We start from the raw sequence: 27993 nt of genomic DNA, 5'->3' as shown, positions 1-27993 counted from the left end.
GCTGCAGTCGGACGCTTCACCGACTGAGCCACCCAGGCACCCCATTTTTTTTAATGTTTATTTTTGAAAAAGAGAGCATGAGTAGGGAAGGCAGAGAGAAAGAGGGAGGCAGAGAATCCCAGGCAGGCTCTGCAGTGTCAGCACAGAGCCCAGTGCAGGGCTTGAACCCACACACCTTGAGATCGTGACCTGGGCCAAAATCATGAGTCGGACATTTAACAGTCTGAGCCACTCAGGCGCCCCTGTTATAAGCTCTTAAATATCCTGCCACCAGCTCTCATCAAATCCTTCCGTTCCTCCCGTTCACCCACTGACGAGTTCCCTCTCACCCTGGGACTGCCTCCCCACTCCTGAACCCCGAGATGTTTTTACTAAAATACCGTGTCACACTTTGCAACCTCCCTCTCGGCTCCCTCAGCTCACCTGTCTTGCTTCCACCGCTGTGGTTGGACAGCTTGTGCGCACAGTTGAGAACGTAGCCCGCGAGTTCGGGAGCAGCAGCATCCACGCGTCTGACTTTGTGGGTTTGGCACTGGTGAGAAGAGGGGAAGGAGGGTCACGGCAGTCGGAAAATAAAATCTTGCAGCTGCCGAGATGATGCTATCCCATTTTCTCCTAGCTACCACATCCCATGGTAGCGTGCGTGTGCTTGTGTGCGAGGGGAGACCTGCCTGGCCTAAGTAAGAGGTTCTCGATTTCCGAAGTGGCCGTCCTGCCGGCCTCAGGGAATAATGCAACCTTGTCGGCTCGGCACTGGGGCACCCGGGGTGAATCTCGAGCTTCATCTTAGTTTGCGTTTATGGCCAAAGAGACGTGAGCTGAGTTCCAGCGGCGCAAAGGGACTGTGGGTGGTGATGTGCCACGCCGCGGATCAGCTGCCCCGTGGCTTTCAGACACCTGCACCGGCACAGGCAAGAGGTTTTCCTCTTTCCTCCTTGGGAACGTTGGAATGAAAATTAAACGACAGATTTGAGGAGGCATTGGTTATGAACACTGGCAGAAGCAGCATCACGCCGGGCAGAGATGCTCAGGCTGGATGAAACCTGTCACGTAGGGTTCTGTCTTTTAGAGGAGGACCTTGCATTCCTTAGAGCAAAGCCGAGAAAGTCCGAAAGCTGGAGCTCTGGGACAATGTGTCCCTTCCCTGAAGCGTGAGGACCAGAGGTGTTGGGACGTGATCCCACGCTCAGGACTCTGCTCCCACCAGGGCCACACTGAGCCACTCAGGAACTGCCACACCGCTGCAGTTTGCACTCTGAAGACCTGTGGACGCTCTGGCCCCGTGGAAGCATCAGAAGCCATCGTAAATTACAGGAGAAAAGGCTTTCCGAACGGGGCGCCAAGAAGGTGCAAGTGATCCCTCCTGAGGGCTGAGGCTGTAAGCGTTAGGGGACAAAGAGTACGAAACACGTGACTCCAAAAACCTCCCTAGAAAGAGTCTGCAATATCTGTTAATCATCCTGTATGGCTGCAGCCCACTGGCCAGCCCCCATCTACTGAAATCCACCCCCCGGGGAGGAATGCCAGTGAGCTCCTTATTACATACTCAGCAGACAGCATTTACTTATTTATTTGATATGCAATTAGGGGCACCTTTATGTACACTTAGGCGCACAATTAGGAGCACTGCAGGGTCCCCTCTGAGACATTAGGAGAAGGAACCAGAGTCAGTGGTCTGCCCCTGTCCCCCTGGGCAGGCGTGTGGCTTCCTGTGGTTCCCGAGAGCATTTCGGAAGCAGGGGCTTTAGCTCAGGGAATTGATGCATTACTGTCACCTCCCCAGATTAGTAAAGATTTTTGATGATGAGACAGGAAGAGAAAATAATATTTACAGGAAATATTCCATTAACTATGAACTGCATCCCAGCGGAGTCAGCCGGCTTCAATTATTCAGTACTAAGCACTCCATTAAGTGCCCTGCCGACTTACTGTTCCGCTTCTGTTTGGACGCACTTGACTCGTTGTCGGGCTGCTGAGCCCTCTGCCTTGGCAGGCCGTGGGTGGGCACCTCCCTCATTCCACTGTCAGGATCCCTCTTGGAAACCACACCCTGTGCACCGCCCCCGGGGCAGGGCGGGTGGAGGGAGAACCCCACTTGATGCACTGAGCGTTCTTAGCATTTTGCCGCCTTTGCTCTTTCACACTGTTGGGTCAGAGGGCCCCCGCCGGTTGCCCCCCTCCAGTCCACAGATCTCCCTCCATGCAGGCCCAGAAGGGTGCAGGGGCTGTGGGTGACAGACGCCGGCCACGGGTCAGCAAGAGGGGCCTGAGAGGGGAAATGGGGGTGGGGGTGAGTTAGCATCTTTAAGTCCCCAAGAAAAAGGGGGAAAGAAAGCAATTACAGTGTAAGAAAGTTGAGATGCCCTTCCCAGAACATCCGTACGAGATGTCCTGTTCCCAAAGCACCATTACTGGGTGTGGCTGAATTCTCTGTCTGGAATGGGAATCCCAGGCTCTCCTCCTGTACAAGAATTGCAGTCACCAGAAAGCACCGCGCTTTAGAACGTCAGTAGAGGGTGTGAAGTCTGAAATCCTCCCCCAAAAATGGTCCCCCTTTGAGAAGTGCCTCTTGTGGGCCCGGCACTGCTCTGGGCCCTACACATGTCACGGCGAACCAAAGAGGCCTTGCTCTCACGGAGCTTACAGCCCAGCGGGGAAGAGGGTGAGGAGATGGTGTTAAGTCCGTCTACAATATATGGCATCAGAGTATTCAGTTCTAGGAGGACAAGAAGTCAGAGCAAGGAAGAGTGGAGGAATGGATGGTCAGGAGTGGTCTCTCCAAGGAGGCGACGTTCCCTGTAGGAGGTGGCACATCAAACCCCTGGGAAGCAGGGGAGAATCCGCAGGAAGTACTTCCAGGATTAAGGCCAGTGGGGAAGGGGAAGGAGCACGCAGAGAGGGGAGCTGAGCTAGGAGGCAGTGGGAGGAAGCTCTGTAGCTTGGGGAGGAGCCCTCAGAGCCCTCACCAGGGGACCGGGGGCGGAGGCTAAGCCCCAGCATCCACCAGTCACTAGATGTAAGTGACCCACAGAGAAGGGGTCCTGGACTTGGGCGAGGTGGCTCCCACAGCGGAGGGCGATTCCGGGAGAGGGGGTAAGTTCTACAGTCCCAGAGGGAGAGGCCGCTCCGTATGGCACTGTGGCTTTTTTTGTTTTTAATATTTATTTTTGAGAGAGAGTGTGTATGAACGGGAGAGGGGCAGAGAGAGAGGAGAGAGCCAGAATCCCAAGCAGGCTCTGCACGGTCAGCACAGAGCCCGACAAGGGGCTCGAACTCATGAACTGCGAGATCATGACCTGAGCCGAAGTCGGACGCTTAACCCACTGAGCTCCAGGCACCCCAGCCCTGTAGCTTTTACAGCATGGTTCTCAGAGCATGGCCGTGGACCAGCAGCATCCACATCACCTGGGGACATGATCAAAATGCACACTCCACGTCTCCCCTGGAGACGTGGGGACTCAGACCCTCAGAGGCTGGGACTCGCGTTGTTTTCACAAGCCCTCAAGAGGTTCGGATGCCGCACGTGGTTTGCAGACCACTGCTCTACAGACAGGTCACAGGGAACTTTCTTTGTGATTCTACCTCGTGGTTAGTTGTGAAGATAGTCTCGTCAGAGTTAAAGTCAAACTCCGCCCTGGGGCAGCTCTACTTCAAAAAAAAAAAAAAAAATCTTTGTAAGCCAGTGGTCCACAGCAAATCTCAAAATCTCCACCAACAAAGAATGTGGATGCTATTAATTCACTCACGCCCAGCATTTTCAGGGAAGTTGTGTGGCCACCCATTCGCCGTGTGCCTCTCTTTTTATGTCCGTGAGATGGAGACTTGGAACCAGGAGCCCTCGTCTGATTTTCTCCATCTTGAACGTTTCCATCTCAGAGTTTTATTTTCTGTCTCAAAACGCTGTTGCCCTTGACATAGCGAATATCGTTCGTCTCTTTTATGCTGAGCAGGAGAGCCAGAATTGCCGGGAAGAGAAAACAGTATCTCTTTGTTAAGAGGACGGATTTTTTTTTCTTGGTCGTTGGATCTGGGAACCCAAGGTCCTTCCGTTCCCACAAGTGCCGTGAAGGCCGTTCTGGAACCTCGTCCTGAGTTATCCAAAACGCCAAGGACACCAATCTGTATCTTGTGGCATTCTTGTTAAAACTGTCCCCACAATATTCACGCTGCCGTCAGACTGTCACTTTTAAAGAAGAGGAGGTCTGGGAGCAGAAGATGAAAGCACTGTGCCATCCAGGTGGATAATCCTCAGACAGAAGCTGTCATGGGAGAGCAGTTTCTCTGCAGAGGGGCAGAAGGAGAGAAATGTAGTCATTCCTTTAGGAGACGCAGGTGCAAATCTCTCCTGGGGTGATCTGCTTGGAGGTACCTCTTGGAGGGGGGTGCACTTGGCCCCGAAGGTCCCACCCGAAGGGCCCTGGGGTACTGGTTTCAGGGATTAGCCTCCAGGCCTGGCCTAACCCTTTGGTGCCACATTCCTGTGCCACCTCCTACCCTCATCTGTAGTGGTAAGATATCTGGTCTGATGGTCATGACCCCTCAGTCCTAATTCCAGCACTGCACCACAAGTCATTTCCCTGGGCCTACGCTGCCTCAGCAGCAAGGCAGTTGATACAGACGATCAGGACTCTTGAGGTGGAGACAACCTAGAAACAGTTAAGGAGAGTGAAACAAGAGGCACCCTCATTGTAAAGCCCCAAAGGAGCAACTAATAAAAGGAGAAATGAAAAAGAACATTTGCTCAAAAAAGTGGTAGAGGGAGAAAATGTCCATTTAAAAAAAAAAATTTTTTAATGTTTATTTATTTTTGAGAGAGAAAGAGACAGAGAGAGAGAGACACCGAACATGAGCACGGGAGGGGCAGACAGAGGAGACACAGAATCGGAAGCAGGATCCAGGCTCTGAGCTGTCAGCACAGAGCCTGACATGGGGCTTGAACCCACAAACTGCGAGATCATGACCTGAGCCAAAGTCTGATGCCCAGCGGACTGAGCCACCCAAGAGCCCCTAAAAAAATTTTTTCAATGTTTATTTTTGAGAGAGAGAGAGAGAGACAGAGACAGAGCACGAGCAGGGGAGGGGCAGAGAGAGAGAAGAAACACAGAATCGGAAGCAGGCTCCAGGCTCGGAGCTGTCAGCACAGAGCCTAACCTGGGGCTTGAACCAACAAGCTGTGAGATCATGACCTGAGCCGAAGTCGGACGCTAAGCGGACTGAGCTACCGAGGCGCTGAAAGTGCCCATTTCTAAGCAGGTGAACCCCTAGCTGTCTTTGACTGTTGTCTGGTTTGGACAGAGCCTGAGGTGGATCTGATGAGATGAGCTGTTCTCCCTCCGTGACACGCCCGTCCCTTTTGTGATGCGTGAGTTCTCCTAGGGCTCAGTTACTTCCCACAGCAGTGCCCGGTCTCAGGCTTCTTGTCCTCCTGAAGCGGGCGGGCACGTGTGACAGCACAAGGGAGGCCATATCAACCGCCAGGTTGATGGCATGGAGAGTAGGGTCAAACACAACCATTAGGTATTTAAAACACGCAAATAAACGCCCAGCTAGACAGGCCAGAGTCCCCTTGAGGCTGACCGGCTTCTAAATAAGTCACAGATTCCCATTATTCAGGGAGCCCCACTGACCTTGGATGCAACTTGAAGAAGCAAATTAAGACCAAACACTGTTGTCGGACCCCAGACCTCTGCAGAGGGACATCCGGTAACCCCACCCACCCCAAAAGGAGCCATGATCCAGTAGTGACTTGGGAACAGATTTGGTTTCTCTGGCTTCAAACCCAAAGACTTTGCTAGTCTAACAAGAACATTGACCGCCTGGGTCTCAAAAGGCCGATCTCTGTTATCTCACACAGTTTTCTAAAAACGGGTCCTTCCCGGGGCGCCTGGCTGGCTCAGTCGGTTAAGAATTCGACTTCAGTTCACGTCATGATCTCGTAGTTGACGAGTTTGAGCCCTGCGTCGGGCTCTGTGCTGACAGCTCGGAGCCTGAAGCCTGCTTCAGATTCTGTGTCTCCCTCTGTCTCTGCCCCTCCCCAACTCACGTTCTGTCTCTCTCTCTGTTAAAAATAAATAGACATTAAAAAAATTTTAACAAAAATAATAAATAAATAAATAAATAAATAAATAAATAAATATGGGTTCCTTCCCTAGATAAAAACCGGGACAGTCCTGTAACTTGTCTGATCACTCCCAAGAAATAAATAAATACAAAGTCTCACGGTCACGTTGAATAGCAAAATTAACTCTATGAAGTAATTAGAGTCCTAATACCCAAAGCTCCAAACCTGACTTCAAGTTAAATCTTCTCCCCTCTCCCGCTCACCTGGCCATCCTGCTCCTCGTCGTCTTGATTTCTTGAGCAGGAAGGAGCCAGTCAGCAGTTTGGGGTTCCCCCAACTTGAGGGGGCTCCCGTCAAGTTCTCCCGGCGACCCTAGTGAGCACGGTCTCCAATAAGTTTGCTGCAGGCACCCTCCACTTCCCTCCCCAGGTAGCGGGGAGGCTCACAACACCTCTCTCTCCCCCTAAATTCCTCCCTCAGTTTCCACCTTGCCAGACATTTTATACCGCAATTGAGGGTGAGGGGTTTGGGGGTTATCTCAACTATGAGGCTTAAAAATTTTTTAATTGTTTTAACTGCGATAAAATACACACAGAATTTACCACCGGAACCATTCGTACGTGTCCAGTTTGTTGGTATTAAGTATATCACATGGTTGTACAGCCAATCTCCAGAACTTTTTCACGCCTGAAACTCTGTCTCCCCTCTAAACAACCACCTGCACATGCACACGCTCCCCCCTCACCCCCAGCCCCTGGGACCCAGGGTTCTGCTTTGTGTTTCTGTGAGTTGGACGGCTCTGGGAACTTTGTGGAAGTAGAATCATCGAGTATTTGTATTTCTGTGACCATGGGGTTTTAGTATCAAAACCAGGACGCTTCAGACAGTGGAAGATGGCCCTCGTGAGCAGTCACACCATGACATCAGACCGACCAGGTCTGTCGCAGCAAAGCAAGGTGTGTGCTGGCCCGTCGAGTCTGTTCTTTACCTGTTTTTTGGCCTCTATTCCTGGGTGGTCTGCTTACTACCCATTGGTCTCAGCCAATGTTTCCACTTTCATATTCCGTACACGGTTCTGCCCACGGAGCACAGTTCATCACAAACTTGTGTTGAGCCAACTTGGGGAGACTCCAGAGAGCCCTGGCCAGTGAAATCCTGGACCATTTAACCACCCAGTTCTTTCCAGCATCACCAGCAGGTGTTTCTGACGGCTACATGAGGCTTTACGAGTCTCCTCACCAATTCCTGTAATCGTTCTAGGAAGTATTTCCTGCCATCAGATGTGGCCCATGGACTCCCCCCGGACGACAGCAGACTTAGCCTCCTTGTGCTGAATGTTCCTGTTTCGGCCTTTTATTAGGAGGGCAAAGAGCCAAAGGGGCTGTGGATGCCCGTCTCTCCAGGCCTCTTGTTCGCCTGGAAACCAAAACCCAGCCCTTCGCGGTGATAGGCATTAGGGGCCCCAGCTGAGAGAATTGCCCCTACGTGCGTGCACACATGTAGATCTTTAAGTACAGCCTTGACTTTATGCTTGCAGCTGTGGGGTGTGAAAACCCATAAAAAAAACAGATCACTAACCAGATTTCTCACCAGCCTGCTCCGGGAAAGACTACAGGTCACCCAGCAGTGGAGGAGAACATTCCCCCGGAGATGCCTCCACCCAGAGCTGTCAGGCAAGGGGAGATCAGGTATCATCCTTAGAGGCCAACACAGCAGATCCGAGGGGAGGGGCCTGGTCAGAGGACCTTCCAACGGGTGAGGGATGCGTTATAGGGTGAAGGAACACCACTAGGGGGGTGTGTTGAGGGGGCTTTTATCCTGGATGCCTGGCTCCTTTCGAGCAATGGCTCCTTTCAAGTAGTTAGTTGTAACTAAAGAGCGTCTTGTGATTCACGGTTAACCCAGGCCAAGATTTGCTAGTCAGGAGCACGGGCGAACCCCCGGGGAGCTCTCGGTGGCTGCCCATCTCTTCCCCCAAGCCCTGGGCACCCTCAGCCTGCTTTCGGTCTCTGGATTTGCCTCTTCCAGACATTTCATGTGAGTAGAATCCTAGAATCTGTGTTCTTGGAGTCTGGCTTCATCCACTTAGAAGGTTGGCCAAGGCCATTCCTGTTGTCGCCTGAATCGGGACTTTGTTCCTCTTTGGCTGAAGACTATCCCATTGTCTTCTGAGGCTTCCTTCAACATTTCCTGCATTCATTTAGCAAACCCACACCCACAAGTGGTGCCTTTGGGTCTTTGCATCTGCTCTATTCCCTCATAAGGCGTATGGCTTTGCCCCCAGTTTCCTCCTGAAAAGACTCAGCTGTCCCTTCAGCGATGCTTTCCCCAACCACCTTATCGACGGTGGCAACCCATGTCCTATCTTCTGTTTGTCCTTGGAACCTGTTTTCCTTTGACTTCCTAACTGCATGGTTTTCTTAGGTAGTTGCCTGCCTGCCCCCTGTCCCACAAAAATGTATGGATTCTCTTATATACCTACGTACCTAGATCTGCTGCTTAGCACAGTGCCTGACACACAGTAGATACTCCATAAGTAGCTGCGACATGAATAAAAACAGCTGAATATTATAGCTTGTGTGGCACCACCAGTTGTGAGGCTGTCTCCACGTGGACGTGTGCAGTGGCCACAAGGATAAGTACGTCGCTCCTGTAAGGAAGGGTTTGAGCGTTCCGGTGAGAGTGAGCCCTTTATAAGCAAGGGGAAGGGAGGCAGGAGGCCCCGGCGCTTTTCACAGCGCAGGTTTGTTGTTGGGAAGATGAAAAGCATAAAAAGTTCTTTCCATCTGGACCGTCCCTTGATTTTTTTATTTTTATTTTTATTTTTATTTTTGTCTCTTGGACCAAAAAGAGCCACAAAGCTAACAGTCACTGGACATCAGGAGTGCCGTCGCTGGGGTGCTGCGGGCCGTGGTACAGCACTGGCTAGTCTGGACACCTTTTCTTTCTCCGAAGCAGGAAGCGTTAGGCTGGGAAACCCTGCTTGTCGGCTCCAGTCACCGTGTTTTTGCCTTGGGAAACCTATCAGGTGGTTTGTGCTGAGCCAGGCACAAATGAGGGAGCTCGGGGAGATTTTGTCTTTGTGAACAAGCATGATTCTAAGGGGAAACCCAGGTTAGCCTCACCTTCCTGAAACTGTGAGCCTGTGGAACACCCAATGCCGGCACAGCCAGAAAGAACCGCGTGGCGAGGCCCTCACCCCCAGCTCCCTGGGGCTCCGTGTGAGCCCTGCCCCGCGTGAAGCCTCCCGAAGAGCCTGAAGCCAGTTGAGGCACTTTGTAGGCAGAAGGACCTATGGGAGTCCCTCCAGGTCTGGAGAATTCCAGCTTGGGACCATAGACTTCCCCCCACCCCCAACCCCGTTCCCTGTGGGATAGAGTTTAGTTCAGACCATGGCTGCCAGAAGGCTGTGGTTCCTGGGCTGTGGCTCTTGGGCTGGCCCCCAGTACCACTTCCCTGTTGGCATATCCCTTGCAGCTGAGAGATTTACTCGTTAACCCCCGCCGGGGTTCTTCATGATGTGGACGTTGACTGAATTTTGTGAGGTGGATAAGCATTCAGATACCAGCTCCCATCATTGATCACCTGTGTGACTTCAAGAAAGTGACTTAACCTCTCTGAACCTTGCTGCCATAATGCCTACTTCCTAAGCTCTTTTCTCAGCAGATCATTGTTGAGTGCCTAGTACCCCCTGGGAATTGCTGTAGGTGCCAGGAAAGTAACTTCAGGAGGCTCCTAGTCTGGTAGGGAGGACCTTTAAGTGAAAAAAAAAAAAAACAGTTGAAGTACAGGATGGTCATTGCCTTGGCAGAAGTACATATGTGGATGTCCGGGGGAACTAGCCCAGGCTGGGGGTGGGGAGAGCTCTGGGAAGAAAGCCTGGATTACAGCAGGCTGCTGAGTCCAAGTATGGGTTTCCTCCTCTCCTCCCCACCCTTACTCCCCCAAATTTACAGTTGTCCAAACTGACCTGTCCAATCCAAGGAAGAGGGTAGAAAAGCAGAGTTGTAAATAGGACCAGTCCTTCTGGAAACATCCTCTCTTCCCCCTTCTTTCTGGGAAGGAACAGTGTGGCACGGAAACAAAACCTCTCCAGCAAGAAGATCCAGAGGGAGAGGTCCCCAAAGTCCAGCAGGGCCCCAGCTGCAGGGATGGCCACCCAGGGGAGGGGCCGGGCCACCCAGGGGAGGGGCCGGACCCCCCAGCAGACAGTCTGAAGTGGGGCAGTCCCGGCCTCCCCACCTCTGCTGGCTGCCATCCCCCCTGCAAGGGCAGCCAGCAAGACCACAAGTATTCTCTGCTGCAGCCTGGCTTGAGAAGCAGGCTGCCAGCCCCCTGGTCTGGTGCCCATCGGCCGAAGCTCTAAGACCCTTGGAGCCGGGAGCGCCCGGAGCTCACACCTGAGGTCCTAGCAGCAGGCGGCCAGCCTCTCCCATGGCACCCACAGAAACCACAGGTCTGCGAGACCTTGCTCCCAGGGGACCGGCCAATTCTTGAGGCACTAGGTGTTTTAAAGTCTACACAAGCTGCTCTTAAGTAATTATTCCCAAAGAACCCTTGCTGCCTTACTAATTTCTTTTGTTTTTTACGGTAGAGGATTGTCCTGTTAGGTTTTTTTGTTTTGTTTTAAGCTTGATTAAACCAGGTTTTAGCGAGGAGTCTATACCTGTTTTTCTATGGAGAGCTGCTTGCCAACCTGTTCACCATCCTGTCCTCGTCTTCCTCGGAGTCGGATGGCCTCCACCAGAGAAACGAGGTGTTACGGTGATGCTGTGCCCCTGGACAGAGCCACCAGCCATAAAGGATGGATAACTGCCACCCTTCTCCTCCCTCCCCAAAATGAAAACTACAGGTTTTCCCCCAAAGTCTGCTCTCCAAAGTAATCCAAACAAAAACCCTTCACAGCGGTCCAAAGAGGGAAATCCTTGCCATTCCGGGTGAAAACGGCCCATCATAATTTTCCCTCCAGATGTGCTAAATGTCTCCAATTAGTTCCCTCTGTGAAGAATCCCATGGACGTAAGTCATGGCAGGTGTGAGGAGCCTTGAAGGTTGTTTCACTTTTTTTGAGTTTTCATTTTAATTGCAGGTAGCACAATGGAGTATTAGTTTAGGGTATGCAGTATGGTAATTCAGCACTTTGACAGATCACCCTGGGCTCACTGGGACAGATGTGCTCCTGAATCTCCACCTCCTATTTAATCCAACCTCCCCTCCGACCCCCACCCTCAGCCTTGAAGGTTTCTGTAAAGGAAAGCCTGGAGCTCGCAAGGTCGAGCTGCACAAAACTGGACCACAGTGTTCACTACTTTAAAAAAAAAAGAAAAAAAGGCAAAGCTAGACCCAGATAGCTGGCCTGGCCAGCTTCTCCATTCAGGACTAACCTTTGTGCATTCCCCAGAGGCACTCTGAGGAGGGAGGAGCTTACCTCAGGAGGTCAAGGACAAGGGAAAGACCCTTTCAGCTTCTCTTTAAAAGTTCCTACATTTGCCATACTTCGTGGTAAGATCTTTCTGTAAGGAAGACCAAAGTCCCCGCAAAAAAATAGAGATGCCCTCCAGGGAGAACAATAAAAGGAAATGAAGTCCAGTGGGGGTGGGGGGAGGGAGGGAGGGAGGGAGGGAGTAAAAGTGACGTGTTTCTCTGGGCCTGTGAAGTACTTCTTGACCCTCTATCTCTTTTGCCCAAGTGATGATTCTGAAGCCAAAGGAAGCTAAGAGGTTTCTGATGGGTTAAAGAGAGGTCATCCATTAAAGGGTCAAGGCCTGGTGCTCTGAGCATCTGTCGCTGAATTAACCAAATCAATTTAGAGCTTGTGTAGTCTGACAGCAAGGAGTAGGCAGCCAGCCTGAGCAACATCTTGATTCCATTAGGTCTGGCTGCTGAGAAAAATTAGCCATTGTTTTCCTTGCTGGGTATGTGGCCCTTTGGGGAGAAAATAGATGCCAGGGAGCCCTCCTTCGGTGCAGGTAACAAAGGACCTACTCCTCTTCACTTGGTAAGCTAATTATCTGTGAACGTGGCTTGCCTATTTTGGGGGGGTCTGATTTGCTTCCCAGCATAGCCCATTCAGTGTTATACTGAGCGGTATTAGAGTAGGATGCTTTCTTCCCAGGGTTAATGTTGGGAGATGAGAGATTGTAGTAGGTGAACGGTCAACGCTGACTCTGGTCAGAATTGCAGTGGACCTGGGTGGGAATTGGCTGGTTAATAATTGGAGCCAAGGAGCCCTAAGGGAACAGCCAACATCAACTGAAATGCAATGAACAAGAGCCCAGGTTAGGCTTACGCTTGCATTGGGGAAAATCCAAGTAAGACAAACATCGTTAAGAATGCCCATGGTACCATAGTAGCCATATTTTTTGAAAAACTATGTAACCTGTACTTGGGGCTAATAGGTGTCCTGGTGTGTAAATGGTGGAGGGGAGAGAACATCATGATAGCTGCTATTTTTTGAGTGCCATGTGCTGGGCACCATTTTAAGCACTTTATATCTATTAATACAACAGCTCTATGGGGAAAAAAAAAAGCTTGTTAGTCATAGTATTTGAAAGATGAGAAAACTAAGACCCAAAGAAATTACATTAGCGGAATGTGCAACCAGTAAGTGGTGGACCGTGTGGCTTTGAAAACCATTCTTTTAATCAGTATTATTCTGGATGGTCTCCTAGAACTAGGAAGTGTTTAAGACCAGCAATTTTATTTTTAAGCTCCAACAAGGGGCAGGATGAGTGACACTCCTTGGATTTCCAGTGCTGGCCTTCAACACATGCCTAAGGATGTAGGAATGCCCATGCGTGCGCATACACGCCTCCTTTTACGGAAAAGGAGCCTAAGATGCAGGGGTGTATATAGAGTCAAGATGATCACCGAGGCCTCTTGACTTCCAAGCCAGAGTCCCTGCCCCTAAAAGTGATGAACTGAAACAAAGTAGACCCCACTATTTCAAAGATTGGAAAGGGGGTAGGGATTAGATGTGACCTACAGCCCCAGGGACTTGCTTCTTTCTTCTTTATCAAGTAAAATATATTGAATGCTTATGCAACTGCTGGTAGAAAAAAAATAAATCCTGGCATATGGTGTCAACCCACGAAGTTGGGAGTGACAGCCCTGTTTCTAGAAGGTGAACACTGCAGAAATGAAACAAGGAAGTGAGTTTTCTAATTCGTATGTTTCGTTCTGAGCTTGGAGATTATTCCTGGCTATGAGTCTAATTCTTTTTATAAGAGCACTCTTTGCTGGTGTTTGGAAAGCATACAGGATCTTGAGGTTGCCAGGGGCCTTTGAAGAAGCAGTCCTTCCCTTACCCATTGGCTTTGCAACAATTTGTTCTCGCTCATCGTCAGGCCTTCGTGGTAGGTTAGAAAGGCCCTAGGACAGCCCAGTCACGGGATGGGTCCCAACATCAGTTACTTATTTAACCTCTGCCAATTCCCTGACCTCCCTCCACGGGGTTTGCTCTATCTGTGGAAGGAGGAGCCTGGACCAGATGGCTGCTGGGATTCTGTATATTACCCACCCCCCACCCCCCAGAAGCAGCAGGAAGTTACTCAGAGGTCATGATGAGGCTTGGTGACTCAGCCTCAGGGACAGGAGGAAGATAGGCTCCCTGAAGTCCTCGTCAAGAATCAGAGCCACTAAAGCAAGCTTCCTGTTCGGCCTTTATTTCCGCATCATTCCAAGAGCTTGCCCACCACCCCGTGTGCTGTTCCGGCACTCAGTGAACACGTGTCCCCACCGTACCTTCCCCCACTCACAAGGAACATGGCATGGGGGCGGACATTAGCCCTTTTCTGCCTTGACCTTCAGCGATACACAGGATGTGGGAATCCCTCAGACCAGCTAATAGGATCCAGCTACCCAGGTCGGCTCATTAAGTGTGTATAGTGCAACCTCTTGCTCAAACACGGTTATTTATTAGCCACTCGTGTTTGCTCTCCGTTAATGTGTCCCATCTCCTGTTTCCCCCATTACAATAGCGGGGTCCAGAAAGTGGACGTGGAGGACCCATGGTCCCTTGGGAATCCCATGTCTGGCTCAAAATCGACCAGTCGACATGTAGTACCAGCCACGTTTCCCCACCGTGGTGACAGATCCTGTCTCCGACCACTTCTGGACCGTTTTTCTAAGTTCTGGTTTTCAGGACAAGCCCCGTTATTGCTGCTGTTCTTAATCATGCTTCTTGTCGTTGGTTAGTCCTTACTTGGAAGCCTCAAAGCACTGAGGCATCTCTGTACAGAAATCCAGAAGAATCCAGGTCTCTAAGAGGAGAAAGTAATACTTGTTATCGTTTACAGCAGAAAAGGGAACGAAAAGCCATTGTGTAGAACTAGAAAGATTTGGTTTTGTACTTTCTCCTTACAGTGACGTGGCTGCTCATTTGTAAAAATAATTCTCATAAAGTTAACCAGCCATTAGTGAGTAAAAGCTCTTCCCGCTAATTGGTGGGTCCGTGTGGAAAGGAGCACAGAGTAATGGGCCAGGTGCCCTTGACTCGGGTTTCTGGTTCCCTCACTGACTTGCTGTGTGGCCTGAGGCAGTTCCCCTAATTTCTCTGGGCCTCCCTTTCCCCAAGAAGTAAATCTCGGGCTCATTCTTCTTGGGGAATGCTAAAAGATCAAAGAAGGCATGTTTGTAGAACTTGAAAGATGCCCAGATGAGGTACCTTAGAGAGGCCTTGATTTAATATGTATTAATTTATAAATCCTTTGATTATTGATAAACCAGCATGCTAGCTTTTAATTAGCTGCGTGGGCCTAATTGGCCGTAGAAGTCCTGCAAAACCCTAAGGGAACTAGCTAAGCCGTAATGATCGTCCCGTGTGTGTGACGCGTCTGTATGTGGATTTGCAAAGCACATTGACAGCTGTAACTGGTAGCTGGGTTATGATGGCTGCACCAAGCCAGAGAGGCTCTCCTCCTGAAGTGACACGGACGATCTGGGGCTGCCTCCAAAACCAGCACATTGGAGTCCGGTGCACCCTGTTGACAAAGAGGAGGCAAGGTCGAGCATCTTCTGTCTGCTTGCTGCTGGTACTCCGGGAGCCTTAGCGTAGAGGGTTTAGCAGGCTGGCCTCGAAGCTGCGGGGCACAGGGGCCTGGGGCCAGAAACGCCCAGCCCTCCCTGAAGGGACGGTGCATTTACAGCAAGCGATGTTGGCCCTAGTGGCCAGCATCTGCCTGAATGCACAGGGGAGACGTTTAGCTGCCCTCATACCCTGGCCCCCAACCCTTCCTATGTGCCGTGCATGAGATGAAAAAGTCCAGGCTCGTCTTTCCACACGAGCACCTCCTTTACGGTTCCCGGGACCCTGCTAGTGTCCCAGTGCTATTCGGTCCTAAAAAAAAAGCTGCATTCATTCAACTCCCTCTCACCCTCCCTTCCCAGAGATTCGTTTGCAAACACACTCTCTGCTTAGAGCCGACCTCAGGGAAAACTTCTGCTCTGCCCCCTGTTAGGAGATGTCTACAAATGTCCAGCATCCTAGAGAGATGCTGGGGCCAGGCTACCAGGGTCAGCAGGGGGACAGAGGGACCCCATCCAAGCCCGGAGGGTTACGTTTGGGCCAGTTGGCAGCATGGACAGAGGCAAGGCCCTCCACAACAGCAGTGTCTGGAAGCATCTCTGGGGAGGCTCTGTTTGCCTTCTGCTTCTCAAGGAGTGGGAGCGAGGAGGGAACCAGAGCCTCCAAGCATCGGCTCTGGGGTTTGCCACCCAGTGGAAAGGGGCTTCAACTGAAAGGGCTGGGTAGGGTGTTCAAAAGCACCAAGTTTGCTTTCTTTTCTCTTGACCATGAGGAGAAAGCCCCTGGAGGTCTGCCCGTCCGATGCACGGTGGGCACGTTGCCCCCAAGGGCTGTCCAGGACAGAGCCTGTGGCTCGAGCACCAGCCAGGACTCAAGACTGGGACCAGCGATACGATCTGCAGGGCCCCTTGATCAAAATCTAGTGAGACTGAGCAGAACGTCACATCAAGCACAGGGCCCTTCTATGCGCGTATCACGCACGCATGAAGCCAGCCGTGGCCAAGGTGGGTGCAGTGCAGGAGTCGGGGGTCCCCCTTAGCGAACCGCCCTCTGTCATCCGCCCCAGTTTTCAGAGGAGAGGGATGAGAGAAGGGGACGGGGGAGAATTCTGTACACTTCCTCAAAGCTTTCCAGCATGTGAATAACCACATTTTATTTCCTGACGCCCCCGTGTCAGCTCTGGAGTTAGGAAATTTAAGAAGAAAATTATTTTGGTTATTCTCTGTTACTTGCCAGGAGTCGAGAGAACTAAAAGCACTGAGGGACTCTCACTAAGGTCTAAGTTCTCGGAGCACTTTGTGCCCACACCGTGCCAAGGATCTGTTGTCTCTACCTTAGAGGGGGATTATGGCCATTTTACAGACGGGGAAACTGAGGCTAAAGGAAATGCTGTCATTTGCGTAGGGTCAGACGGCTTGGACGTAGGGGCCCCCGTATTCATACAGATGCACTCAGACCCCAGGTGTGTATGCCTGGCCACTTTGTCCTGTGTCCTAGCTCCAGATCAGGAGGTCCGTGTCCGGGATCTGTGAGTTCTGGTGCTTTTGAATCCTCTGGCTAAGTTCAGGCAGTGTGTCTATAAATGTCGAACAACGGGAAGGCAGGGGGAGGGTGGGCAGAGAGGAACTTCAGGTGTTTCGCCGAGCTTGTTAGCAGAGCATCCAATAGCAGAGTGAGACTCAGATCTGTGACTTGAATAATGGGCTCTACTCAGGTGCCTTTTCCTCTGTGACCTCACGCAAAGCGGTCTGAGCTAAGGTAGGGCTCTGGGTCACTTGCTTTCCTTGAAATGTCTCTCTACTCGCTTGAACTGACACTAAAGGAAAAAGAAGTACGGTTTTCCTTGGGCTTCAGAGTGAAATGTTCTTTGAGCTGTGGACCAAAGAGTAGTAAGAGGAGAGGCCCTCCTCCCTATTGTGCACACAAAATAATGGTACAGTTCGGCAGTGCAGGTCGTGGAGAGAAAAGAATGCGGCCATTCTAGAAACCTTTTTTTTTTTTTCCCCAGCCCAGTCTGACAAAGGGGTGGAGTCCTTTGGCCAAGCCCTGACTAGCTGGCATGTCTGGGGAGGCAGGGCTGAGGGAGCACTGGGAAATTGCTGTCACATTTTTAAGGAGGAGAAAATGTGAGCAGGTCAGGGAGCATCAGGAGCCCCGGCTCAGACTCAGAGGACGCTAGGTAGAGGATGAGACCCTAAAAAACCTAGGCCTCCAGGCATCGGGCAAAGGGACGACCCCAGGGAGGAATCAGCCACTCCCAGGATTCCTGATCTACCCTTCTGTGGGCCAAATCCACTCAACTTCTAAGTGTATAGAAGCAGCTGCAGTAGAGGCATCGAATGTAAGCATAACGTAAATATAAATGCGTGTGCGCGTAACTTTAACCTCTTGTGACACGGTCCACCGTTCGCTTTTTCTCCTGATGAAAGGAACGCCTTCCAGAGCAGTGCTGCCCTAATTACTCCCAGACCCTGTAGTCCGCTGCTTAGTTAACAGGGCCCCCTCCTCTCCGGTGGAAGGAGTCGGAGTCGTGCCCGCCAGGGCCTGAGGGCAGCGGCGGGCGCTCTCTCCCTCCCACTTTTCAAAACTGCCCTAACTGTACTTGGCCTCTCCCTTGGCCGTGGCCGAGGGCCGCTGGCTGCAAGCCTCCCGCCGGCAGTGGGACTCTGGAGTTTCTTTGTGCCGCGGGAAGAAGCAGGGGCTTGACAGGCTCGTCTCCTTATCTCGAGTCGAGTCGCCTACCCCTGAAATAAGGTTCCAGCGGCCCCCGCCCTTCGCAGAGAAGCTTCCCGGAGCCGACTCACCAGGGCGAGTCCGAGCTCTTACACATTAGTGGGCAGGAAGTGGAGTCCCGATGGGAGGCTGGGAATTTGACCGCCTTCCCATTTCAGCACTGGAGGGAGAAGGCTCAGCTCGGCGCCGCGCGCAGATGGCCCCCGCTCCCCTGTGAGAGCTCCCCTGCTCTCCCTCCGCAGCCCTCCCTCCCAGCGCTCACGCTCGGCCCCCCTCCCCGTGGAGGGAAAAGTCTGCGGGCGCCGGAAGGGTCGCGGATCCCGCAACAAAGGGCAAAGCAGAGGGGAACAACTTGAAAAGAACTTGTTTTGTTCCTGTTAAGAAACCTGCAGGAAAATCCACACCCACGTTAACCGCTTTTGAATTGGAGAGCAGCCTCTGTGTGTGTGTGTGTGTGTGTGTGTGTGCGCGCGCGCGCGTGCGTGCGAGCGTGTGGGGGTGTGTAGCAAGAGACGGAGGAGGTGCAAACTGTGTGGTCTCAGCGTTGATAAGGAAGCTGCCAGCTGTAGAAGTTCAGCAAAGAGAGGACTACCGCCCGCCCAGAGCCAACTGCTTCTGAACGTAAACCGCATTGTTTTCTGTCCAGATCTTCCAATGGAGGCAGTTGGAAAACCTGTATTTCAGAGAAAAGAAGTTTTCCGTGGAAGTTCATGACCCCCGCAGGTAAGCTAGAAAAGTCCTTTCCTTCCGGGAGCGCGTGGTGCACCCGGTGTGTTATTGACCTGACGATTTTTGTGCTGTCATTGTTCATTTGGGGGAGGGGGGGAGGGGACGGTTGACCGCGGGGAGTATCGTCACAGCTGACAGTGAAGCTTTGTTTTGTGCTCAACGTGTTGATAGATGCGGTGCATTCGAGTGTGCGTTGGGTGTGCGTGCGCACGCGTGAGAGAAATTGGCAGTTGCGTGATCGTGGCACCTGGCTGCACGTGTGCGGTGTGCATACGTGTGGAGTTGTCTGTGCTCGTGCCGGGGCGTTTTAGGGAAGGTGGGTGACACTCGGTAACACGCACCACATTAAACGGGGCAGTGGGCTGGGTCCTTCTAGAGAGGTCTTGCCGAAGGAAGAGGGGCTAGATGGCTCATTCAGAGCTTCTGAGAGTGTTTCTGGGAAGATAGCACCAAAAGGGATTTGTACCCAAGGGAGCTGTGTTCATTGACTCCACGAGCTGTGGTTTCAGGGTGTCACTGTGGTGGGTGGATGTGAAAGAAACACAGTTCTGTTTCTCCCCACCCCACATTGTGTCCCATGGAGCACCAGTGGAGAAAAATCAGTGCTCTCAAAGTCAGATGCCAAACAATAGGGTCCCCGTTTGGAATGCAGCAAGCCCCCGCGTGGAAGGTTCTCGGGCAGCACGTACCGGCCGCTCTTCCTCTCTTTGTCTGCTGGCAGTGTTGGGCTTCGAGGCAGCCCAGAATTCCCCAAAAACAGGCCTGACACCCAAGGATAAATTGCTTTTAATAGGTCCCAAGATGGGTTTACAAGAAGGGGTCTCCAGGAAGACGGTGGGAAGGTCAGACTCTGTAAAGGTGCAAACTGGGCTTTTGGGCACCAGCGATAGCTACCCCAGCCTTGGCCAGCCAAAGAGGGGTTGGCCCCGGCTCCACTCGCACATGGCTTCTGAGCACCCAAAACAGGCCACTTTGCGCCCAGACGGCTCTCAGAACGAGACGCTGCCACCCCCCCCCCCCCCACACACACACACCACACACCCACACCCAAGTCAGAGGGCTGAGCTTGTGCTGTGTCTCAGCCCCTGCCACCAGCGATAACCCAGCAGGGGGAACATGCCTCTCCGCCCCCACCGTGTAATCTGCCTGAAGCAGCCACTCCCTCGGAGGGAAGCAGCTCAGCCCATGCCCCCACCTTCTCCATGAGACCGGCAGATGGAGAACATCTTAGCCAGTCTGCACAGTCAGGTGATGCGAAGTGTCCCCCGGACCCTGCCTCTGCCGAGCAGGCCACGTGGGGGAGGGACAGACGCTGAGAACAGGCCTCCCCCCCAAGAAGGAACTCGCTGCTGCTTTTCCGGGCGAACTGTATCAGACCAGTCTTAGGTTCTCTCCCCCCTCACCCTTCTGTGTCTGAAAAGAGTGAACCGAATGTTGCCACAATGGGTCCCATGCAGAGAGGGGCTGTCCGACAGGACGAAAACTAGGGACTGGGTCATCTAAGGGGCTGTGCACACTGTCCGTGCCTGTCCTCTGTTGGGAATTTTGCTAACTCACGCACCTCGGACACATCTGTGCGTGTGTGTTCTCCCTGCCTGTCACCCTGTCCGTGATACAATACTAAATTCCCCTCCCTTTCCTAAGGCCCAAGATAGAGCAAAGGGTCCAAACCTCACACATAATTATCATGGGCTTTTAGCCTGTTTCAGACATTCTGGGCTACAGAAAGAGGTCCTTGGCCCTGAGACAGTGTCCAGAGAGGTTAGCACGGCTGGGGAGAAAGGCAAGAGAACTGGGTATTTCTTATGGGCAGGCACTGTTCTAAAGACTTGGACACATTATCTCATAGTGTCCTCACTGTAAACCCAGGAAATGGGTATTGCTAGTTTCCTGTTGTGCCTGTGGTAAACTGAGGCACAAAAGAAACAAAATATAACCTGGTCTAGGTTACAAAAAGCCGGTAAGTGGTGGAGGAAGGACTTGAACCCGGGGAGTCTGGCTCTAAGACTCCCAGGCGTTACCACTCCGCTCTATACAAAATACTGGCAATTGAGTGCTGAATGGCACAGGCTGTAAATACTGAGAGTGGAGAAGCCAGCCTGGTCAGGAGAGGTTCTGAGCTGAACCTCTCAGGTTCTTAAGAGAGAGGAGGGAAGGGAGGCATTGGAAGCAGGAGTGTGATCACCTCTCCCGGAGAGAAACAGCCGTCCTCCACCCTAGAGGCAGGCAAGGAGGGGGTGGCCAGGGAGGTGTCTATGCTGATGTCAGAGTTGGAAATCCAAGCTGACTGCAGCTTTAAGGACCCCTTTTCCAGATGGACACCAGTGCAAACGTAGGGGATTGCCATGGGTTGTTAGCTACTGGGTTTCATGGCAGAGCAAAGGCTCTCAGCCGCCTCCTGCCTCCTAGGACAGCAAATGGTCTTCCCAGGGCCCACAGGGCGCTCCTTATCTTAAATGCCTCACCCACTGCTGTTGCCACAGGTATTTGGAGCAGGGAACAGGAGTCTGATGCACTCTGCATTGAGGCGGTCGCAGCCAGGAAGGGAGCCAGAGGTGAAGGGTTGGGATGGCAAGTAAGGAAAAGAATCCTGCGGTGAAGAGGGTGGGACCCAGACAGGGACCGGGGATCACCCCAGGCAGAGGGCGCGTCCTGAGTCGATGGGCCCAGCGTGGACCACAGAAGGGGACGCACGATGTGTGCTCCCGGACACGCACCCCCAGCTCGATACCCACATTGGTTCTCTGGTTCTTGGCAAATATTCCGTTTCTAAGGTTTAGGCAAAACAGAAAAGTCAGTGTGGTGGGAAGAGCCTGAAGGGAGAGATGCGGAGAAGAGATATGTTAATGATGGAGCAGGAGAAAACTCAGGGTCTGATGTGCTGTTTGTACAGCACCTCCCAGACCTGGCGAGCCTCCTGGACCCTTCCTCCCCTGCCTTCCCTGAAACACACGCGCATTTGGCCCCTGCCACTCTCGTGCTTGCACTCAGACGTGCCTCCAGCCCCTCATCCTTTCTAACTCCGCTTTTCTGGGAGAAAGGATCGTACCGGGTCCCAGGAGCAGCCATTGGCATAGAAGCCGAAGTGGAAGCTTCCCATCATGGTTTCTTCTTATTTCTACAGGGATCTGTGGGGCATTCCTCCCCACTCTGTCACCGGCTCCTTTTCCGTGATAGGAGCAGCTCTAAATTGTCTTGCAGGGAAAATCTTCCAAATTAGACACCTTAAGCTTGAGAACACGCTTTTTTCTTATGTGCACGTGGGGAACCCCAGGCCCCACCCCAGCACCTTGCCTTGCACACACCCACACACACACGTGCATGCAAACACATGTTCTCAGATTTCATTTGCCAAACCATCTGCCTAAGGGACACACTTCACTGAAAGCATCCTATAACCCTTTTTTTTTTTCCTCCCTACACCATTGATGTGAATTCCTTTGGGACCCATGTTTCCCACTCTTGTTTTGTTTTGTTTTGGTTTGGTTTTTTTAGTGTTTATTTTGAGAGAGAAAGAGAGCGCAGGGGAGGGGCAGGGAGAGAGAGGGACAGAGGATCCAAAACTGGCTCTGTGTTGACAGCAGAGAGCCTGGTGGGGGGACTCGAACTTATGAACCGTGAGATCATGACCTGAGCCCAAATTGGACGCTTAACCGACTAAGCCATCCGTGCGCCCCTCGTGTTTTATTTTTAAAGTGTAATTGCCTCTGTCTACTCCATACACAGATAGGCCCTATGTCCTACGTAAACGTGTGTGGAGGGGGGTAGTGGAGAAGATTGGCTCGACTCCATTCTGCCTTCCCTCTCCTGATTCTGTATACCCTGTCTGCCCTGTGAATAAATTTGAGATTGATAACCACTCTCTCAAGGAACACGGAGTTAGAGCAGTGTAAGAAGTCTGGACTCCTTCGGGACTTCCCACAGGCTGTGGCCTGTGGTGGTGGTGATTAGAACAGGATTGACTTATCCTTCACCATAGGCAGCATTGCCTGCTGTTTACTAAAGGACATTGTCAAAGGCTCTTCCTGTTCCTGAAGTTTGTCTTGGCCCAGTGCCAAGAGCTGAAGCTCAAAAAGGACCATCCAGTGACCTAGAATGACCCATCTTATCCCAGACAAGACAGAAGCTTGAATGGATTCTGAACCCTAAGGAGCCAGTAAATCAAAAGATTAGCATTATTCGTGATAGCCAAAATATGGACATAACCTAAGTGTTCATTGAGGGATGAAAGGATACAGAAATTGTGGTGTGTGTATAAATACAACGGAATATTATTCAGCCACGGGAAAGAATGGAGCCCTGCCATTTGCAACAATGTGGATATACCTGGAGGACATTATGTTCAAGTGAAATAAGCCAGACACAGAAAGGAAAGAACTGGGTGATCTCACGAATATGTGGAATCCCAAAAGTCAAATAGTAGGGGCTCCTGGGTGGCTCAGTGGGTTGAATGTCCCACTGAGCTCAGGTCCTGATCTCACGGTTCGTGAGTTCGAGCCCCGTGTCAGGCTTGCTGCTGTCAGTGCAGAGCCCGCTTCAGATCCTCTGTCCTCTCTCTTCTCTGCTTTACCCCTGCTCATGCTCTCTCTCTCAAACATGAATAAACATTAAAAAAAAAAAAAAAGTGGAAGCATAGACTGGAAGGGTGGTTACCTGGGCCAGGGAAGAGAGGAAGTAGGGAGTGTCGGTCAGAGGTACAAAGCTGCAGTTGGGTAGGACAAATAAGCCTACAGATCTAAGGTAGAGCACGAGGACTGTAGTTAATGATGTGCACTGAATATTGGACGTGAGCTAAGAGTAGATCTCCAGTGCTCTTGTGACACAACTATGTGAAGAACGATCATTAGCTTGACCGTAGGAATCATTTCACTGTGTATATCAAATCCTGTTGTACACCTTATATATATACAATTTTGATTACATTGAAAAGCTGGACTTTGCTATCTAGTTTCCTAAGTGTGTGTGTGTGTGTGTGTGTGTGTGTGTGTGTGTGTGTGTGTGTGTACATGCTGGCATGTGTGTTCATATGTCCCCTTTATGCCAGGGGGTTTAGTTCCCACGGGGTTCTTGGTAAAAGCTGTCAACGGATCAGTGGAGTCCCTCATCATAAACATGCCTGAACCTTCTGATTCTTGCTGTCACAGGGCTTCAGTGACCAGGAGGACGTTTGGACACAGTGGCATTGCGGTACATACATGGTACGCATGTCCAGCATTGATCAAGTCCATCTGGGCTATGGCCATTAGCCAGCACCAGTTCTATCTGGACAGAAAGCAGAGTAAGGTAAGTCAGGGACTGGGAGGCACTTTGCAAAGACCAGACCTTTCTACCAAGAGGGAAGCTTGCCTGAGGGTTGCACTAGGGCCTGAGTCTGGGTCTCCTAATTTAGGGCTCAAGAATTCAACGGGTGGGGGCGGCACCGTGTCCCCCGCCCCGAGAGGTGCACAGGTACAGACCTGCCTTGCAGAGTTACAGGAGGGAGGAAGGAGACAGGCTCTTCCAGAGGGTACGTCCCGTGCCGTGGTCAGGGGCTCTGGCCCTTTACTGCAGCCAGGTAGGGCCCTTTTGAGGAATTCCAAGCGTGCTTTCGAACTTCAGAAACCTCTCCTAGGAACGAGCTGTCAAGCCCTTTATGGTGTTTCAACAGTGGCATATTGTTTCCTTTTTGAGAGAGAGAGAGAAAAAAAAAAAAACAACCCGTTTGCAATTAATAGACACCATCTAACTGTTTAGGATAATTGCTGTGAAAACCCTCCAGGCTTTTCCAACTGCCAGTTCCTTTTTTTTAAAAAAAAAAAAAAAAAAAAAAGAACTGGAAACATGAAAAAAAAAACCACCCAGCCATTTCCCTAAAGTAGACCTGGAGCCTCAGGCCTTGGTAAACAGCCATCCTCCGAGGGAGGTTTGACCCAGCCCCAGTGCGGACACACAGGTGCATTTTCTGGCGGGTGGGAGAGTGACGTCTCCTTGGTTCACACACAGCTTCTGTCAACACTCGGCCCCCTCTTCCTCTACCGCCTCTGCCTGTCATGCTGCCTTGCCTTCCCTCCACAAGCCATTCTCCTTCATTAGCCCTCTGGTCAAGAGCCCCATCTAGGTCTTGCCCCTTTCCAGAATCCTGCTGGCTTGGCAGAGGCGATGCAGAACTATCGAGGGAGATCCAGCCTTGGCACCTGGGACGTTTTGTCCCATCATGTGGGTCTTCAGTGGGTGTGGAGGTGGCCGGACTCTGGCCTTACTGGGCCCAAGATTCAGCAGATCGGAGCCCTCTTGGATCCTGACGGCTTCCTCTTCTGTCTTACTTCCTGTCTGGGTGGCGTTGTTCTTTCCCTGGCGTGGGCTGAGGAGTAGCCGGAGAGACCTGGGGCCAAGTGGGAGGGAGGAGAAAGATAGTAAGAAAATAGGAGAAAAGGAAACAATCTCTCAGCTCATAAATCAGTTTCAAATCAGGGCCCTTCCTGCCAGGCTGTCACTTTGTCCTTCATAACACGTTTTTCTCCTCTGCGAAGTCTTCCTGGCCCCTTTTTTGGTCATTTTCTGGGGTGAATGGGCACAGAGTAGAGTGTTTTTTGTTGTTGTTAGGCATAATGGGAGCATTCCACAGCTTTCCTGGTGATGATGGACATTGGCACAGGGATTTGAAGCCCAATTAGATCAAAAGAAACCGGGCCAAAGCATTTTGACTCATGCTTTAGCTTGAGACAGTGGGTGGGTGTCCGCATTATGCCCTCTGGTTGCAAGAGTTAGAGGTCAGAACCTTAAAACATTGATTCCATCCTCTGCGTTGTTCGGGAATGGGTGGTGAGGGGTGGACACCTTGGCAACCCTCCTGAACCCCACCACTGATGCCTCTTGGGGGCAGACCCCCCACACACACCAGTAGCACAATTTTGAAAGGAGAAAGGACAAAGTGTATTTCACCCTGAGGTTAGTACATTAGCTGTTTGAGTTGTTCTACCCTGTGCTGGTTTTTTGCATTGAGGGTCTCTTGAGTAACTCAAGAAGCAGGTTCTTTTTTTTTTCTTTTTTCTTTTTTTAATGTTTATTTATTTTGAGAGAGAGGGAGTGCACACCTGAGCAGGGAAGGGGCAGAGAGAGAATCCCAAGCAGGCTCTGCACAGTCAGTACAGAGCCCAGCACGGGGCTCGATCCCCCGAATGGAGAGATCATGACCTGAGCTGAAATCAAGAGTCAGACGCTTAAACAACTGAACCCCCCCCCACGAGGTGCCCCAAGAGGCCGGTTCTTAGGGTTCTTCATCCCCCCTGTCAAAGATGGTCTTCCTCTGCAGTTGGAGAAGACTTCTTTGCCAGGCTAACAGGTCAGCCCTCTGAAGCAACCAGTAAACTGGAAAAAGTTAGTCTCAAAGTTCATTTATCAGCAGCAAGTATCCTTTAAAAGGCCAAACCAGGTGCCCACGCAATAGGGAAATTTCAGCTGTCCATCTCAGTGACCCCTGGGGGACGGAAGGAAGTACACGTTGGCCCGGGAGCGGGAGAACTTTCCCCCCAGTCAGCTCTGCTTGTTCACAGATGCTCCAGAGCCCTCCCGTTTCTCGTAGGAACCAAGTCCTCAACCCACAGTGGCAGGTGAGGAATAAACTCCACAAGGAGGTCCAGGGACTCCATTTCCAGATCTCTGACCCTAGGCAAGTGTCTCACTGTACCTGCTTTGCCTCCCCGATGAGAGATCAAGGAAGGAAATTACTCACAGAGATTATTGATTGGCCCCATGACACAATGTGTGTGAAACCACTTTTGGAGATCGGTATTTTTATCATTATCATCGTTAATCCAACACAGTATCCCCTGGCCAACACTTGTGTAAAGGTTAAATTCTCTAAAAGTTTCCCAGATTAAATCAGAGATGATAAAATTCCCCTCCGGAATTACACCACCTTTCATTTCTGGGATGCCGTTCTCTGTACAAGGGTGATGTGATCCATCCCCGGTGGGCAGAACGATCTCCGGTGAGTGACGGCTGACACGCCTGGGACGAGTTTCCAAATATTTCTGAGCAGCTCGTGTTGGCTGGCACACTGGCCATTGCTTCACACCCTAGTGAGTCGGGCCAGGCCAGCCAATCCTTTCTCCGAAGTGCTTCTGCAAAGCCCAGGCCTCCCAAGTGATGCTTATCAGCCCCAGAGACAAGCGTGGTCTAGTGGTTTGAGTCAGCAGGGGAGGGTGGCCAAGAAGTCTCCGGTTCTTCCCTGGTGCTGGTATTTTCTTCTTTCAGGATCCTTGTGCAAATCATGTAAGAACATCTCTCGCACGTGCACACACACACATGCTCCCTCTATCTCCAGAGACGGCCCAGAAAGAGCCCATGTTGCTTGGTTTCGTACGGCTCATTCAGAATGAGAGGCTGTACAGGGACCAGCCACACCTGGTAACTTCTGTGTGCCGACCCCCAAGATGAGGAATGTTGTCCTTTCTGGATCCTGGCAACCTCTGAAGCCCAGAGCTGAGGACTGCCTTGTAGATATCAGAGGAAGATACTTGAAAGTTCAGATTGTGGAGCGTAAACATTAGACCCTATGCCTCTGAACTCCAAGCAGGGACTCGTCAAGTTGCCCTCTAGTCCAGACATGGTTCCTCCTCCTCAGTCGTTGGGTTTTGTTTTTTTCTTTTTTTTTTTTCTTTAATTTTTTTTTTAACATTTATTTAAAAAAAATTTTTTTTTAATGTTTATTTATTTTTGAGACAGAGACAGAGCATGAACAGGGGAGGGGCAGAGAGAGAGGGAGACACAGAATCTGAAACAGGCTTCAGGCTCTGAGCGGTCAGCACAGAGCCTGACGTGGGGCTCGAACTCACGGACCATGAGATCATGACCCGAACCAAAGTCGGACGCTTAACCGACCGAGCACCCAGGCGCCCCAACATTTATTTATTTTTGAGACAGGGAGAGACAGCATGAACGGGGGAGGGTCAGAGAGACAGGGAGACACAGAATCTGAAACAGGCTCCAGGCTCTGAGCCGTCAGCACAGAGCCTGACACGGGGCTCGAACTCACGGACCGAGATCATGACCTGAGCCGAAGTCGGATGCTTAACCGACTGAGCCACCCAGGTGCCCCAAGAGTTTTGTTTTTTTCTAATGTGTCCTCTGTTCTTCATTCCATCTAGATCAAAAGCAGGGTGAAAGCTTGGTAGGGGACCATTAAACCTTGCTCGTGGGATATCAGTAATAAAACTTGGTGGGGCAAGGCCCCCAAAGTAGGATGCCCAGAATTTTGGAGGCTCTTCCGGGATGTCCCAAAGACTTGACTTTGCCAGAATACAATCTCCCAATCCGTACTCCTTCCTCTTAGTGTGTGCTCTCTCCACTGGGTCTGTTTAGTCATTGTGATATTTCCATTCAGAGAGAAGCCAATAATTTGCTAAAGCTTCTAAGAATCTGATCTCCCTTGGGAAAGGATATCTGTTGCTCCCTTTTCCATATTT

General features: G+C 51.4%; 1 protein-coding gene and 1 long non-coding RNA gene across 7 annotated transcripts in view; one reads left to right on the top strand and one right to left on the bottom strand.

The window, feature by feature from the left end:
• Positions 1-27993, top strand: part of FRMD4A (FERM domain containing 4A) — a 614651-nt gene that overhangs the window by 532242 nt on the left and 54416 nt on the right. For all 6 annotated transcript variants that reach the window (XM_042991088.1, XM_042991087.1, XM_042991091.1 and 3 more), the window contains 2 exons: positions 18465-18541; positions 23692-23830. In XM_042991088.1, coding sequence (XP_042847022.1) covers positions 18465-18541; positions 23692-23830 — 216 coding nt within the window. The remainder of the gene's footprint in view (positions 1-18464; positions 18542-23691; positions 23831-27993) is intronic.
• On the bottom strand, positions 224-4749 carry LOC122240223. The gene is made up of 3 exons (XR_006219635.1): positions 4495-4749; positions 3747-4281; positions 224-532 (listed from the first exon to the last, which is right to left on the bottom strand). It is a non-coding gene; the product is annotated as an uncharacterized LOC122240223 (long non-coding RNA).

Source organism: Panthera tigris, chromosome B4 (assembly GCF_018350195.1).
Source record: "Panthera tigris isolate Pti1 chromosome B4, P.tigris_Pti1_mat1.1, whole genome shotgun sequence".
NCBI lineage: Eukaryota > Metazoa > Chordata > Mammalia > Carnivora > Felidae > Panthera > Panthera tigris.
The sequence above is the reverse complement of the archived record's forward strand: the minus strand, read 5'-3'. Positions and strand labels throughout refer to the sequence as shown.